This window comes from Ascochyta rabiei, chromosome 17 (genome assembly GCF_004011695.2).
Source record: "Ascochyta rabiei chromosome 17, complete sequence".
Lineage (NCBI taxonomy): Eukaryota > Fungi > Ascomycota > Dothideomycetes > Pleosporales > Didymellaceae > Ascochyta > Ascochyta rabiei.
Window position 1 is genome coordinate 757,283 of NC_082421.1, and position 13,827 is coordinate 771,109.

At 57.0% G+C, this 13,827-nt stretch overlaps 8 protein-coding genes across 10 annotated transcripts, besides 10 other annotated features; 6 read left to right on the top strand and 2 right to left on the bottom strand.

The window, feature by feature from the left end:
• Nucleotides 1-86: 86 nt before the first annotated feature.
• On the top strand, nt 87-1,668 carry EKO05_0009640 (uncharacterized protein; the record flags this gene model as incomplete). The annotated part of the gene is made up of 9 exons (XM_059637585.1): nt 87-206; nt 276-313; nt 362-441; nt 496-518; nt 572-725; nt 774-796; nt 843-880; nt 930-1,499; nt 1,548-1,668. 9 exons carry the CDS (start codon nt 87-89, stop codon nt 1,666-1,668), a joined length of 1,167 nt encoding a protein of 388 aa, XP_059493568.1.
• Nucleotides 147-190: a tandem repeat.
• Nucleotides 1,669-2,219: 551 nt separating the features above from the next.
• Nucleotides 2,220-2,513, top strand: EKO05_0009641 (uncharacterized protein; the record flags this gene model as incomplete). Of its 2 annotated transcripts, XM_059637587.1 has the most annotated exons (2): nt 2,220-2,324; nt 2,383-2,513. In XM_059637587.1, the coding sequence occupies 2 exons, from the start codon at nt 2,220-2,222 to the stop codon at nt 2,419-2,421; spliced, it is 144 nt and encodes a 47-aa protein (XP_059493570.1). The 2 variants fall into 2 exon arrangements, with proteins under 2 accessions (XP_059493570.1, XP_059493569.1); XM_059637586.1 differs by having other exon boundaries at nt 2,220-2,513.
• Nucleotides 2,514-2,979: 466 nt separating this feature from the next.
• On the top strand, nt 2,980-4,747 carry EKO05_0009642 (uncharacterized protein; the record flags this gene model as incomplete). Its single annotated transcript, XM_038942458.1, has 3 exons — nt 2,980-3,136; nt 3,267-4,034; nt 4,089-4,747. 3 exons carry the CDS (start codon nt 2,980-2,982, stop codon nt 4,745-4,747), a joined length of 1,584 nt encoding a protein of 527 aa, XP_038795024.1.
• Nucleotides 3,154-3,199: a tandem repeat.
• Nucleotides 4,748-4,854: 107 nt separating the features above from the next.
• Nucleotides 4,855-4,875: a tandem repeat.
• Nucleotides 4,876-4,906: a tandem repeat.
• Nucleotides 4,907-5,129: 223 nt separating this feature from the next.
• Nucleotides 5,130-5,168: a tandem repeat.
• A 23-nt stretch (nt 5,169-5,191) lies between these two features.
• EKO05_0009643 (uncharacterized protein) lies at nt 5,192-6,895 on the bottom strand (the record flags this gene model as incomplete). The annotated part of the gene is made up of 3 exons (XM_059637588.1): nt 5,192-6,134; nt 6,186-6,756; nt 6,802-6,895. 3 exons carry the CDS (start codon nt 6,893-6,895, stop codon nt 5,192-5,194), a joined length of 1,608 nt encoding a protein of 535 aa, XP_059493571.1.
• Nucleotides 5,382-5,415: a tandem repeat.
• A 437-nt stretch (nt 6,896-7,332) lies between the features above and the next one.
• On the bottom strand, nt 7,333-9,748 carry EKO05_0009644 (uncharacterized protein; the record flags this gene model as incomplete). The annotated part of the gene is made up of 2 exons (XM_038942436.1): nt 7,333-9,614; nt 9,682-9,748. The coding sequence occupies 2 exons, from the start codon at nt 9,746-9,748 to the stop codon at nt 7,333-7,335; spliced, it is 2,349 nt and encodes a 782-aa protein (XP_038795026.1).
• Nucleotides 9,014-9,068: a tandem repeat.
• Nucleotides 9,441-9,484: a tandem repeat.
• Nucleotides 9,749-10,183: 435 nt separating the features above from the next.
• Nucleotides 10,184-10,214: a tandem repeat.
• A 7-nt stretch (nt 10,215-10,221) lies between these two features.
• EKO05_0009645 (uncharacterized protein) lies at nt 10,222-10,717 on the top strand (the record flags this gene model as incomplete). Its single annotated transcript, XM_038942471.1, has 2 exons — nt 10,222-10,560; nt 10,616-10,717. The coding sequence occupies 2 exons, from the start codon at nt 10,222-10,224 to the stop codon at nt 10,715-10,717; spliced, it is 441 nt and encodes a 146-aa protein (XP_038795027.1).
• Nucleotides 10,718-11,391: 674 nt separating this feature from the next.
• On the top strand, nt 11,392-12,476 carry EKO05_0009646 (uncharacterized protein; the record flags this gene model as incomplete). The annotated part of the gene is made up of 2 exons (XM_038942476.2): nt 11,392-12,004; nt 12,064-12,476. 2 exons carry the CDS (start codon nt 11,392-11,394, stop codon nt 12,474-12,476), a joined length of 1,026 nt encoding a protein of 341 aa, XP_038795028.2.
• Nucleotides 12,477-13,169: 693 nt separating this feature from the next.
• On the top strand, nt 13,170-13,520 carry EKO05_0009647 (uncharacterized protein; the record flags this gene model as incomplete). 2 transcript variants are annotated; one of them, XM_038942649.2, is made up of 2 exons in its annotated part: nt 13,170-13,191; nt 13,277-13,488. In XM_038942649.2, the coding sequence occupies 2 exons, from the start codon at nt 13,170-13,172 to the stop codon at nt 13,486-13,488; spliced, it is 234 nt and encodes a 77-aa protein (XP_038795029.2). The 2 variants fall into 2 exon arrangements, with proteins under 2 accessions (XP_038795029.2, XP_059493572.1); XM_059637589.1 differs by lacking the exon at nt 13,170-13,191 and having other exon boundaries at nt 13,236-13,520.
• Nucleotides 13,454-13,470: a tandem repeat.
• Nucleotides 13,521-13,827: the final 307 nt, after the last annotated feature.

Genomic DNA, 13,827 nt, shown 5'->3' on the forward strand with positions numbered 1-13,827 from the left:
ACCCAGGCCTAAGGAACGTCTTCCCATCCAGCTGGGCTCGATTCACTCCGACACACTTTGCTGCGAAAGCCCGGCACGGCGGCACCATGGTTGTAGTCGTACACCGACCGCGCCCGCTGTCGACAGCGACAGACCTGACAGACTATACCGACCGGACCGACCAGACCGACCAGACTGACCAGACCGACCATGCCATTGAAGCTGATGTATGCTAACACTCCCCTCGCCTCCGCGCCCACCCCACGACTCGGATCCAGCTAACGGAATGCCCATAGCCAGATAACCGCTCGCTCAGCTCAGCAGACTATGACGCGTAGGTCTCTTAAAATTTCACGTTGGATGTAGTACTTATGTTTTCCAGAGAGCTCCGAAGCTGCACGGCTGAGGCGTTCGAGGCTGTGCAACAATATGGCCGGACATACAACAAGTTTTGTGCCGGAGGTAGGCATGCTCGCTCGAGTGAGGAGGCAACCACCATACTGACCGTAAACACAGCCTACCCGTTCCCGAACGACGTTGTAATTCTGCCCTTTACGCACGAGTGATGCAAGCTAATTCAGCCTCTGTCTAGCTTGAGAACGAGCGCTTGCAATGGCAGCACTGTCTCATCCAAGCACTTTTTCTGGGACGCAACTGGTTCGCTCCCATCCACCGCCTGCCCCTCAAACGGCCCAAAAAAGTCCTCGACATAGGTTGTGGCACGGGGATCTGGTGCATCCAAATGGGTCGGTTGCAGACGCACATTCTCGACGCCTAGAGCTGACCAATGCCAGCCAAGAAGTTTTCTCGATCTCATGTATGTCTTGCGGCTTCCTCGCACGACTCTTCTAACAAGACCAAAGGTCGTAGGCATTGATCTATCGCCTATACAACCTAAAATGTAGAGACATTGCACAACCTTGCTGTACGCATGCACTGACTCCTGACAGCGTTCCAACCAACTGTGAGTTCGTCATTGACGACATCAGAGACAGAGCGTGGTGGGGAAAAGGCTATATCCACTACTTTGACTATATCCACACTCGCATGTCGTTGGGCATTTTCAGAGACTTTCGAGAGATTATACAAAAAGGCTTCAACAACCTCGAACCCGGCGGCTGGATGGAATCACAAGAACTCTACAGCAAAGTCTACTGTGACGACAACACCATGCCAGCAACCTGGCCCCTCCTGCAGTGGTCCAAAGATCAGGACGAAGCCGCCATGAAACTGGGAACACCGCTCCGCATTGCAAACAAACTGAAAACGTGGTACGAGCAGGCCGGCTTTCTAGATGTCAAGGAAGAAGTCTTCCGGGTACCGATCAACGAATGGGCGAAAGAGGATCGATTTAAAATGTACGGGAAGTTCATGGCTCAAAACATGCAGGGAGGTCTCTATGGCTGGACAGTCGACTATTTCCACCGAGCTTTTGGGTGGACAGAGGATCAAATTCGGGTCGAATGTGCGCGTGTACACAAGTCGCTGAATGACCGAAACGTACATGCGTACTTCAAGATGTAAGCGTTCGTCTCTGTAAGCTGATCTCGTCACTGACAACAATATAGTTACGTTGTCTACGGAAGGAAACCTCACATCGGAGAAGCGCCATCTCAGGTGCCAAAACCGGATCATTGGCCAACAGTGTTTACTAGCTGCAACGAAGACGACGCATCCAGCATGTGTTGAAATCTGTACTTGCCTTCAAGTTACTGGAGTTTACGGTCACTTCTCGTCTGGAATACCCTATGTCTTGCTTTTCAGGCTTGCGCTGGGTGCCTCTTGTGTTTTGGAACGTTCTCTGGGACCGTCATCGACCGAAGAGATTAGCTCTGACGAAACGAAAGACGTTTCAAAGTTCCACGATCGCACTGTGTGTTACGAGAGCGTCTGTTTTACATTTCGCATGACTGATCAGTACAAGGACTCGGGCAGCACACAATGTGAATCACGTGATATGAAATAAGCATCTCCGCGGCTCACTCGACCACATCTTATTGGCTGCTACAGCGCGCTAGAGTGAAGATAAGACTGCTGCCCATCCGGAAGCTACACCATACCACACCGCGAATGGATACGAACAACTGGCCACTATGATAGAGGCGTCGTGGCCTGGCTAAACAATGAGGCGTTTGCTTCGACCTGCTTGAGTGAACTACAGCTGGCTCAACGCTTGTACCAGAAGAAACGTCTCTGACCCGTTGTGAACCACTGACGAGACAGCGGTTATCGCGAACTGAATGTCACCGTACAATGGCTTGCTATTACACTTCATGTCCATGGGCAGGACATGTAGTCAGTTCACACCGCGGAAATACACAGCTATCGCTCCTTATGTATTCATTGTACCACTGCCATCCCACACGTACATGTCTCAATCTCAACTGCTGATAAGACCCACAGAAACTACTGCACAATCGGGAACGCAAGATAAGGGTTTGAGATCAATGCGTTTGCGGCTCTACCCAATAGCCTACTCTAGTCAGTCAGACAACATGCCAATCCGGTCACTCTTCGTTATCTTGAGGAGCTGAGAACACTGCGGGAACACGCAACGAGAAGCTATGGCTGCGATTCGGTTGGAACAAGCATTCGCCCAACAGCCACCAGCGGTGCTTGGACCTTGGCTACCTGGTCGTTTCAAAGAGCTTGGGTGCCCCGGTAGTTAGGCATGCAGCGGGAGATCTGTCAATGCCCCCGTATCGTTCCCTAGCCACAGGAGTCTAGATGCGGATAGGAAATATGGGGGCGATCCTACCCACGGAGAAATGCTAACCATACGCTGCTTTATCTGGCGGAGATGCTGGAAATGCTGGGTGAGGTCAGAGGCTCAGTGGGTGTATACATATATCTTTCGAATAGCAGGTATGCTTTGGTTGACAGGCTGTATCCGTTTTGATCACTCCAGTGTATCCTCTTTCCCCATCTGGTATCTCCCCGGACGCTGAAACTGATCACACCTGGACTCCAACCTCACATCTCATCTCGACAACCACCAGGATGGATACCTTCTCGCTTCTCTGGCGCTCGCCGGAGGTAAACCCCATCAACCAAAAGGCCCGCTCTATCCCCTTCCTCAATCCCGTCTCCACAACCTATGGGCGCACATTCTTCTTCTCGTGGTTCGGATTCATGATCGCGTTCTGGTCGTGGTATGGTATGTCGATCCAGCATCATCTCGCATATCCTTATCTCTGCCACCCGCATCTCGCTTGCATCTGCCCCATACCCCAGAATCAGACAACGCCACAGATAGGCAATCATACAGCTATACTAATGCACCCCAGCCTTCCCACCCCTTCTCGCCGACGTCATCGCCGGCGATATCCACATGAAGCCGTACCAAGTAGCAAACTCCAACATCATCGCCCTGACTGCGACACTGATCGTGCGTCTCGTCGCCGGCCCTTGCTGCGACCGCTTTGGTCCGCGTCTGACATTCGCCGGCTGCCTGCTCGCGGGCGCTATCCCTACCTTCCTCGCTGGCGCCGTGTATAACGCCTCCGGTCTGTATGCTCTGCGCTTTTTCATCGGCATTCTAGGAGGTAGCTTTGTTCCTTGTCAAGTGTGGACGACGGGCTTCTTCGACAAGAATGTCGTCGGCACGGCGAACGCGCTCGCGGGTGGCCTGGGCAACCTCGGAGGCGGAATCACCTACTTTGTCATGCCTGCCGTGTACAAAGCGCTCGTCTCGGACGGGCTCCCTTCGCACAAGGCGTGGCGTGTGAGCTTTGTCGTGCCGGGCATTCTCATCGTGTTTGTGGCTGTGTGTCTTGTGCTGCTGTGCGAGGATACGCCGACAGGCAATTGGAACGATAGGATGGCTGCAGCAGAAGAGAGCCTGAGAAGGCACGGTGTTGAGCCGGAGCAGCAGGAAGGACAGGTTGTCAATATCGAGGGCGACCTGCAGGACGTTCCGCGTACAAGTCCAGCATCGTCGCGCCTTGGGAGCACGGCTGGGATTGAGAAGAGTCGAGCGCCTTCGCTAGCAGGAGAAGACGAGAAGAAGCACGGCTGGAAGGACAACGAGGCTCAGCAGACAGATGCACAGATGTGTATGTCCACTCTTCTCCTCACTCTACTCTTACCAGCTTACTGACACGCTGCAGACAACACCGCCAGCACCGAAGTCGTCCAAAAGCCGTCCTTGACCAGCATCCTAGCCACCATGTTCTCCCTGCAGACGCTCGTCCCAGCGGCATGCTACTTCTGCACCTTCGGCGCCGAGCTCAGCATCAACAGCATCCTCAGCAACTACTACAAGCACAACTTCCCCACGCTCTCGCTCCAAGCCTCGGGAAACTGGGCCGCCATGTTCGGGCTCCTCAACGGCGTAGCCCGCCCCTTGGGAGGGTACCTCTCCGACCTGGCCTACCGGCGGTCCAACTCCAACGTGTGGGCGAAGAAAGCGGTGCTGCACACGTACGGCATCCTAACGGGCGTCTTCCTCATCACCATCGGCGTCCTCAACCCGCGGGACCAGAGCACCATGTTCGGCCTCGTGGGCGCCATGGCCGTGTTCCTCGAGGGCGGCAACGGCGCCGACTTCGGCCTGGTTCCGCACATTCACCCCCATGCCAACGGCGTCGTCAGCGGCTTCACCGGCGCCATGGGGAACCTGGGCGGTATCGTGTTTGCCATCATCTTCCGGTACAACGGGAAGGACTACGGGCGGGTGTTTTACATCATCGGCGCGATCGTCATCGGGATCAATGTCGCTGTTGGCTGGATTCGGCCCGTTGCGAAGAAGCACGTTGGCGCGCCGTGAGAGTGACAAGCAAAAAGACTGTTTTTAGTATCTGTGTAGCGACTTTGGCGTGGCGTTTTCTTGGTTGGGCCGGCTTTCGGGCGAGATATCCATGGTGTTGAAGGCGGAATCAATCAATCAATCAATCAATCCATCCATCCATCCATCCATCCATCCATCTGTTGACTTTTTGGTACGGCATACTCATTCAGCGAACATCGTATCTTCTGGCATGTTCTCCTCGCGCGCACTTCACACCGTCTCACTGACCACGAGACGTCGTGACGCAGCGACGCGCTGCACTGCTGGGTCTGAGCGGAAGGGAGTGAGTGATGAGACGGGGAAACCGAGAATGTGACGTGATTTCACGCCCTGCCGATTTCCAAGAACGGAGCGAGATATGAAGAAAAAGAAAAAAGAAAAGAAAAAAAAGAAAAAAAAAGTTTCCCACGCAATACACGGCCGTCAAAGCTCGGGCTGATACACAGCGCCCTGCGCTTCCTTGTCCTGGGCCGCAAACCCCCCCGCGTTGCTACTCTCCCCACGCACCCACCTATCCGAGACCAGCCTCGCGACGTTTTTCCCGCTGAGCGCGCTCGTCTCCATGGTGCTGATGAAACTCTCTATGCCGCTCGTGTACCACAGCCCGCCTCCCTCGACGTCGACACCGACGTCGACATCAGCATCGAGTCTGAGCTCCTCGAACGTGACGCGCGGATACTCCCGCGGATACGAGTGCCACAGCTTCCTGTGCACCCAGCTCACGGCGCCGTTGACGTCTCGGCCCTCGGCTTCCGCGCTCGAGACGGGACGCCCGAGGAGATGGGATAGGAAGGGGGAGGCGATGGGCGAGGCGGAGAAGATTTTGTAAATGTACTCCTGGCGTGGAGGCGAGGCATGGCGGTTCAGGGACGTGTAGTGCATGGATATGCTGTAGAAGTCTGGACTGCCCGGGTGGCCGTCGAGGGGCTTTTCGCTCGGTGGAAGCGTGGTCAGGACGTATTGCGGGACGCTTTCGCCAGGTGCGAGGTTGAAGGCGGCAGGGTCCAGCTGGAAGGGTGAAGCGAAGAGCGTGACGTGCAGCTTCACGTATGGGATCGCGTCGGGGGTGTGTTTTGGCGCGGGGGAGATGGTGAGGTTTGTGAACTGTAGGGGCGCGGCGAGAATGACTTCGTCGAAAGTGGAGAGGGAGCCATTGATGGAGAGGCGGTATGTACCGTCTTCCTGCTTCGATACATGCGAGACCTCGGTGTTGAGGTGCGTCGTGATCGAGGACGACGACTTTAGCATGGCTGCGAAGATGCGCCAGTTGCCGCCGTCGATCTGCATGGCGCCGCTGGTGGCCATGCAGACCATGGTCTCGAGGCCGTGGATGTAGGCGAGGTTCGATGCGTAGTTGACTCTCGTGCTGTTCTCGTTAGCGTTCCCTTGCACGATGTACCGCTCCTGTCGTGCTGACCTCGCCTGGATGACGTCCCTCGCAAACGCCTCTCCAATGCCGTTCGCGTTGAGGTACTGGTCGCCGGTGACGCCGGTGATGTCCAGCAAGCCCTGCTTCTCCAGGACCTCGCCCAGGCTCTTCCATGGAAACAGCGGCTCCTCATACATGTCCAGAAACCTGCCCACCACGCTCTTCATCAGCCTGTTCGTCTTCAACGGCGCCAGCCCGTACCGCCACAGCAGCTTCGCCTTGTCCCACCAGCCATCTTCCTCCCTCGTGACCAGCACGAATCGCTCCCCATCCCAGATGCCGAGATCAGGCAGCTCGAGTCGGGTTGCGAGGCTGTCTTCCGAGGAGGCGATGGAGAGGTTGAAATCGCGTGTCGCCTTGACGAGGATGTGGTTTACGTCGACGAAGATGGAGCCGCCGAGCTCGATGGGGAGGGACGGATCGGCCCACGCGTCTACGGTGGTGCTGCGGCCGCCGACGTACGAGGAGCGCTCGAAGACGGTGACGTTGGTGGGTGTCGAGGACGAGCCGGCGTACTGGGCGAGGTGGTAGGCTGCGGATGAGCCAGCGGCGCCGGCGCCTGAGCGCTGTTAGTTTCTTCCAGGCGATGCAGAGTCCACAGTACCTATGATCGCCACGCGCTTCGTCTCTGCTGTTGCATGGTTGCTGAGAGCTACAGCGCAGGGCAGCAGCGCAATGACGTAGGAAAGCCGCGCCATCGTGAGTGTCGCGATCACAGACGAGGCAGATGGGAACCGGAGACGTCTCGGTCGATGGAAGATAGACACGGGATTTTCAGCTCATGTCGAGATTCATGCTGATGGGTGAGATCAAGGAGATCGAGTCGCGCGGGGGAGCTTACGACGCGCACGAGCTGAAGCACGAACGCATCCAGCAGCGATTCAGCACGACGGTATCGAACAACCCTCACCGAGCAACGTACACATGTGTTGATTTCCAAATACTACCTGGGTATCTCAGAAGAATACAGCTAGAAGCAAGCAAGGACTAGATACGTGGGAACGCGTGCTCACGTGCCGTGCTGGTAGGTGTCAAGTACATGGTAACATTTAACATTTACCAACCCAACCCACCTCGGCTGGCCAGGCTCTCGGACAGACTACACCTGGTAGGACATTCCTTCGTCGACACCCGCTTAACCCTTCTTGTTGGCAATCCTGGTATTCACTCTCCGAATCGGGACCGTCACCTCCTCGTGTTGCAACCTCGCTGCCTCCAGGTCGTCGGCTGACGAGCGCGCGAGCACTTCCTCTGGCGTCGCGACAACGCCCCTGGCCACGACATCGAAGCCGTAGCGGTTTTTGAGGAAAAACGCAATCGCCTCCTTCTCCTCGTCTGTGCCGTTGCCGTAATGGTTCTTCAGCGCCTTCGCCACGAGCGTGTCTAGCAGGTTGCTAGCGTCGAGAGGTTGCGGTGTCGAGGACAATGGTGTAGAGAGAACGGTACTGCCGCTCAGACCCATGGCAGCCAGCTTGTCTCTTTTCTTCCATGTGGTCGCTCGCAATGGCTGCTTCTGCACAAACTGCTCGACGCGTGTTTGAAGGTCCTCCCATGTCACGTTGCTGGCAAAGTACGGCTGCAACATGTCCTCGACCTTGCGTTTCAACGAAGAGAGGGGCTCGCCTGTTGACAAGAGGTACCGGATCTTGCTGATCATGAAGGTCACGTTCACGCCGGTGGCAAGGGGATGGACACCCACATTGCGCATCATGTCGCTCACGTCTTCGAACAAGTGCGCGTGAAAGACGTCTGGTCGATCCATGCCGAGGTAGTTGATCAGACGACGTACGACTACACGAGCTTCTTCGGGGCTGACATCCCCTGTAATGTCCATTTTCCAGTCCTTGTAGAACTTGGAACACGACTCGACCTTGAGGCGAGTGTGGGCCCCTTGGAAGCGCACAAAGTCTTTTGTGCTGATACCGGCCCCTTCCAGTTTGACGGCCAGGGTCGTGCGTAAGATGTCTCTGTCAGGCAACGTCGAGAGATATCGTCGAAGCTTGTGTTCAGCCTGTTCCAGTTCAAGGACGTTTCGAGGTCGGTTGTAGTCAGATGGCGTTGCCTCGGATAACTCGAGAGCGCCCACAAGCCCTTCTGCCCGCAGGGGGTCAAGTAGATCGCTGGGTAAAAGGCTACTGCAGCCGTTCTGGACGTCTAGTAGGTAGAGGAGTTTTGCGTAGCCTAGACGAAGGACATGAGGATCCGCCTTGACCATCTCCTTGACACGATGGACCAACTTTGCCATTTCAGCAGCAGAGAGCTGACCATGGAACTCGGGCAAGATCTGCCGACCCTTCTTGGGCGCCCCATGCCGACAGGAATAGAGAAGTGCCTCCATATCGACGCCAAAGGATCTTGCGACGAGTCTCGTTTGAGGCTGTAATTCTCTCATCAAGTCCCTGATGTTGTCTACGCGAATGCCTTGGAGATAGGTCTTCAGTCGTTCAACGTACTCGCGGCGTTCTTGCTCGCCAGGAAGTAAGGGAAAATCGTAGACGATGGCTAGTTCGTGGGCGCGATCTAGGACTGCCGGTTTCCTCTCTGTCTGTCCCTCTCTGGTCTGCATCGCTGACGATTTCTTCCTTGTCTGTGTCGCTGGCTGTTTGGTGTCCGCCAGCCTTGGGTTCCGTTGTATGACAGCAGCGGACTCCAGGCTCCTGTACATGCCGTCGACGTAGGCGATGGTTGGTTCTTGGATGGCCTTGGTGTCCAGACTGTTCATGTGTGCGACGAGGATGACATGGTCCCCGACAGTCAGTTCTTGGGTCAAGGTGCACTCAGCTGCAGCGCGGACGCTCTGGCCGAGTATCCTTGGCGGCGATGGGGTGGTCGTGGGCGTGGGCGTGGGCGTAGGCGTGGGCGTGGACGTGGTGGTATCGGCTTGGGGGACGTCGACCTGCAGATGCTTCTCTCGGTGGGCGTAGGCGTCTGGGTGGTTTCCGCTGCAGAAGCTTTCGATGATGTCGCGGCTGGTGCCGAGGGCGGCGAGGAAGTGGACGCGGAAGCGGCCGTGGGCGGCGCGAATAGCGTTCAGGGCTTGGGAGGGCTCCTTGATGTTGAAGGAGATGGTGGGTGGGTCGAGGGTGACGGTGTTGAGGGAGGAGACGGCTATGCCCATGGGCACATGCTTGCCGCTGTCGGCGTCGTGGTGGGCGACGGTGATGACGGCGACCGAGGCAGGGACCTTGCGCATGAGACGGCGGACGTCTTCTTTGAGCAGTGCAGGGTCGAGAGCTGGCGCGTCCTCGCCTCCGTCCCTGCCTCCGTCCCTGTCTCCGTCCTCACTCAGGAAGGCGTGGATGGAGTAGTCCTCGTGCAGGCGACGGGTTTCGTGGTAGCATCGCAGGTGGGCGGTCGTCGCAGGGCCTCTTGGCGTGTGGGCGCGGCGCGAGGCGAGGAGACATGGTCCGCGGCGTTCTACGAGGTCTCAGTACGTGTGTGGCAGCGTGGCAGCGTGGCAGCGTGGCGGGCGCGCTGGACTGACGTGCATGGCGGCTCCATGGGTACGAGGCCGCGAAGAAGCGCGAGGCTGGGCGCTGAGCGAGCGCCATGGTGCCAATGGTTCAGCGAGACATGCGCGACAGCACTCGCGTGGAGGGCTGGTCCAATCTGCGTCTGGCACCGTCGTCTCCAGGCTGGGGGTGCAGGTGGCGAGGTGACGAGGTGACGAGGTGAAGGTGACGGTGACGAGGTGACGAGGTGAAGGTGACGGTGACGAGGTGAAGGTGACGGTGACGAGGTGAAGGTGACGGTGACGAGGTGACGGTGACGAGGTGACGGTGACGAGGTGACGGTGACGAGGTGACGGTGACGAGGTGACGGTGACGAGTTGACAATGTGACAATGTGACTGACGATGCTCGTCCTCCGATGCAGCAAACGCCGCTAAGAAAAAGTAGCGCCGACCCTCTCCCGAACTCCGCATCGCTGCATGGCCGCACGGCTGCGTTGTTGCACCCACGCCTGCACTCGCCTCGACTCGACTCCCTCTCGCTCTCGCTCTCGCTCTCGCTCTCGCAATCGCAATGGCCGCCCCAATTCCCTCCCCCGGCGCCTTGCGTGCCCTCCGCGCCGCCATCGCCCCCTACACCCGCCACACCCACCAAGTGCGCCACGCGACCCTCCTGCGCCGCCCCAAGCGACCCTACACCTTCACCCAGCTCATCACCCTCTCCGACGGCTCCGCCTTCACCCTGCGCACCACAAACCCCCAGCCCGTCCTGAAGAGCGCAAAGGATATTCGCAACAACCCGCTCTGGAACCCCAGCAGCCAGAAGCTGCTGAACGTCGAGGAGGACGAGGCCGGCAAGCTCGCCGCCTTCAGGGCAAAGTTTGGCACAGGCTGGGACAGCGAGAGCGACAAGGTACGTCTGGCACATCGGGGGGAGAGCAGCGAGCACTGCCGCTAACACGCCCCAGGCCAAGAAGGGCGACAGTCTCCTCGACATCATCGGCGGCGCCGCAAAGCAAGCAGACGCGCCGAAGCCAGCCTCTGCTGCGCCAACACCGAAGAAGAAGTAGAGAGAAACACGAGGCGTTCAGGAAGAGCATGTCACACGATTGTACCATATGGGACTGGGAACGCGAGGAGCATCGTAGACGACAGGCGTGAAGCAAGCCATCAATACCACCATTTGCATCTACTTGGACAGCCGTACTCACCAACACCACTAGCGCCTACCCTCGTCAGCACCACGAGTTTATGAACCACAAACTATAGGTGCCTGGGCTTGCGTAGAGTGGTCGTCGGGAGACACTTCATCGCCGTGTCGTTAGTTGAATAATTACCACCACCCAAAATATACAAACCCATCACCATCTGTCAACAATTGCTGCCCAAGATCAGAAGAAGTGAACGAACAACGGCGAGCAGACATGCAACCACAATGCGGTTGGTGAGAATCTAATCGAGTTTGAACAGACTTTGGTGAACACATCGCACTAGACCGTGGACAGAGCACCAAGGGAAATAACTAGCAAATGAGATGGCACTTTGCTGTGCAGAGTGTACAAAACTCATCTGGCCATGGACGGGATGGGTGGGGATCGCGAAATACCAGTTTGGACTCGCACGTCTTTCAGGCATCCCACAGGAGCGCACTGCGTAATGGCAACAACGGGGCAGTGACGGTAGCCAAGAACGAGGCTGTGAAGCTGCGTGACAGTGCGATACTTAAGACTCAGTCCGTGGTTGCATGTTAGTTGGTCTTCACATTACAGAGCTCATCATGCATCCAACCACTTTCCCCCTCTTAGCAGCACTCGCCCTGCTCTCGCCATCGCTCGCTCAGCACCCACTCGACTCACTCAAATGCCGTATCCCGGGTGTCGGAGCATGGAACATTGATCCTGCGCTCGGAGACAGAAGCTACAACGCCTCGGGCACCCGTCCCTTCACCTGGAACAACACCGCCGCCCGCAACTTGAACCTCACAGAGCCATGGCTCATTTCTGTCATCACAAATGACACCGCCCGCGGCCACCACGTCACGCCCGGCAGCAACTACGAGGGAAAGATCTCTGCGGAGGCTGTCACCAACAAAGGCTACCTCAGTGTACCTGACAATGTACGCAACACAAGCCTCTGCATCTACCAGCTCATGCCCGTCAACGCCACGTCAGAGGGAGACGGAAGTAACGGCTGCAGCGGTGTACTGAGTCCGAAGTGCATGGACTACCTGCGAAGCGTCGTGGTACAAACCAACATGAGCACACCAGATGCATGTGCAGACACACCGCTCGGGCGGTATCCTCGCGACGCTGCAGAAGCAGCATGCGGCGCTGAATTCAAAGGCCAGGCGGATTCAGGTGACTAGCACCCTTCTCATCTCTAGTCTGCGATATACCTGACCTTGAAACACATGCAGCGCGCATCCAAGACGCAGGCAATGATACCTGTACATACCCATCTCTACCCAGCATCGACCTTCCAGAGAACTACCATACTTTCCAACGTTGGAACGCCCAACTCCCCTGGTACAACTTCGGGGGCATCGGCGACTTCAGTCCAAACCAGACGTATGATCTCATGGTCGCGCAATCGGTGCCGTTCATCGTAGCGGCTCAATTCAACGACAGCACGCAGCCCGCGCCTGAGAGCGACGTGCAATTCGTCTGTGTGACTCCGAAGGATGTGGTAGCGGGCAGTAGAGTTCCTGAAAACAAGACGCCCTGGAACCACACCACTCAGCCAGACTCGGGTGCAGGCGCGAGGCTGGGTCGAGGAGCAGCGGTCGTGCTGGCTAGGGCTGGGGCTGTTAGTCTGACACTCGTGCTGTGAGAGCAGAGCCGTACCGTGTTGTTTCTGCCTGTACCATCCCCATCAGGAGGACAGCGAGGACGATCAATTAGCTAGAGGAAGATCATGTCTCCAAGACAACACAATGACTTGCCGTGACAGCGCTCTACCACAACATACCGTAGCTTCTCCTCCACTCTGCAAGAGCTTGGAATTTGGTTTCTCCAGAGCCTGCAAAGCTCCCCAATCCAGCTCATCCCCTAACCATGTTACGCCGAGGTACGTTCGAGCCATTCAATCAGGCTGATATTTCGTACCTAACTGATCGGCGAGGTCCAATGAAGCTCCCCAATGACGTAGGTAAATTTCCTAATCCGCATAAGCTCTCATCGAATTGAACGACCACCAATCGTTCTCCCAAAATAGTAGCAGCGCCATCGAATTCCTACACACGCATGATTCACTAGGCTGAGAGTCGCTTGCTTGCAGCCCCAGCCAAGCCGGGCTCCGGCTACTTTGTTTATGTTTGTCCAACCACAACGCATGCCAACGTAACCTTTTTGCGCTGTAGATCTCGGTAGGCGCTGCACCGCAAGGCTGTGTTGGGCTGGGTTTGTTTGCGATTGCAAGCGGCGGCTTCGACGGCGCGCAGGGGTTTCTGCGCGAACGCACTGCTGAACCAGTCCGAACTGCGCTGCGGCTCTTTTCTGGACTCCGGACGCCGCGAGCGAGGAGATGAAGCGCGCGGGCCTCTCTTGTGAGTATGGCTTTGGCCGGGAGAAATTCTGCCTGCTGCACTGAATGTGGGTTCTCTTGCTAACCGCTGGTTCTTCTACCCGTAGGCTATCAGATCATCACAAACGCCACTTGCGCCTACCCCTCCCTGTCCGGCGTCGACATCCCAGGCAACTACGTGACGCAGGCCATGCTCTCCTCCTTGAACCCCTTAGAGGCAGGTCCCGGAACCGGCTGGGCAAACTACAGCAGCGTGGTCGAGCAAGGGCGCGACGTGGTGCACTGGGGGGGGGGGGGGGGGTGTGGAGTGTCGTGGTAGCTAGCACGCTCGGCTTGGTCCTCGCTCTGTAGACATATAGCACATATATTGACACACCCAAGACATTCCCTCTACAGCTAGAAAATCACTCGTCCGAGAACCCTTGCAGACCTACTACCAACCAACCACCCCTTCCTTCCCGATCCCTTCCATGCTACCTACTATCCTCCATACATGCAATCCAATGCAACACAGCACATTGCTCAACCACGTACCCAACTCGTAGCACACAAGCAAGCAAGCTCCCGAGAATCCATCACAACGAACCCATCCCCACACCCAGTCTCACCGCCAAGTCGGATACGAGCCGCCGCCTCGCCGTGCCGGGAACGAAGAACA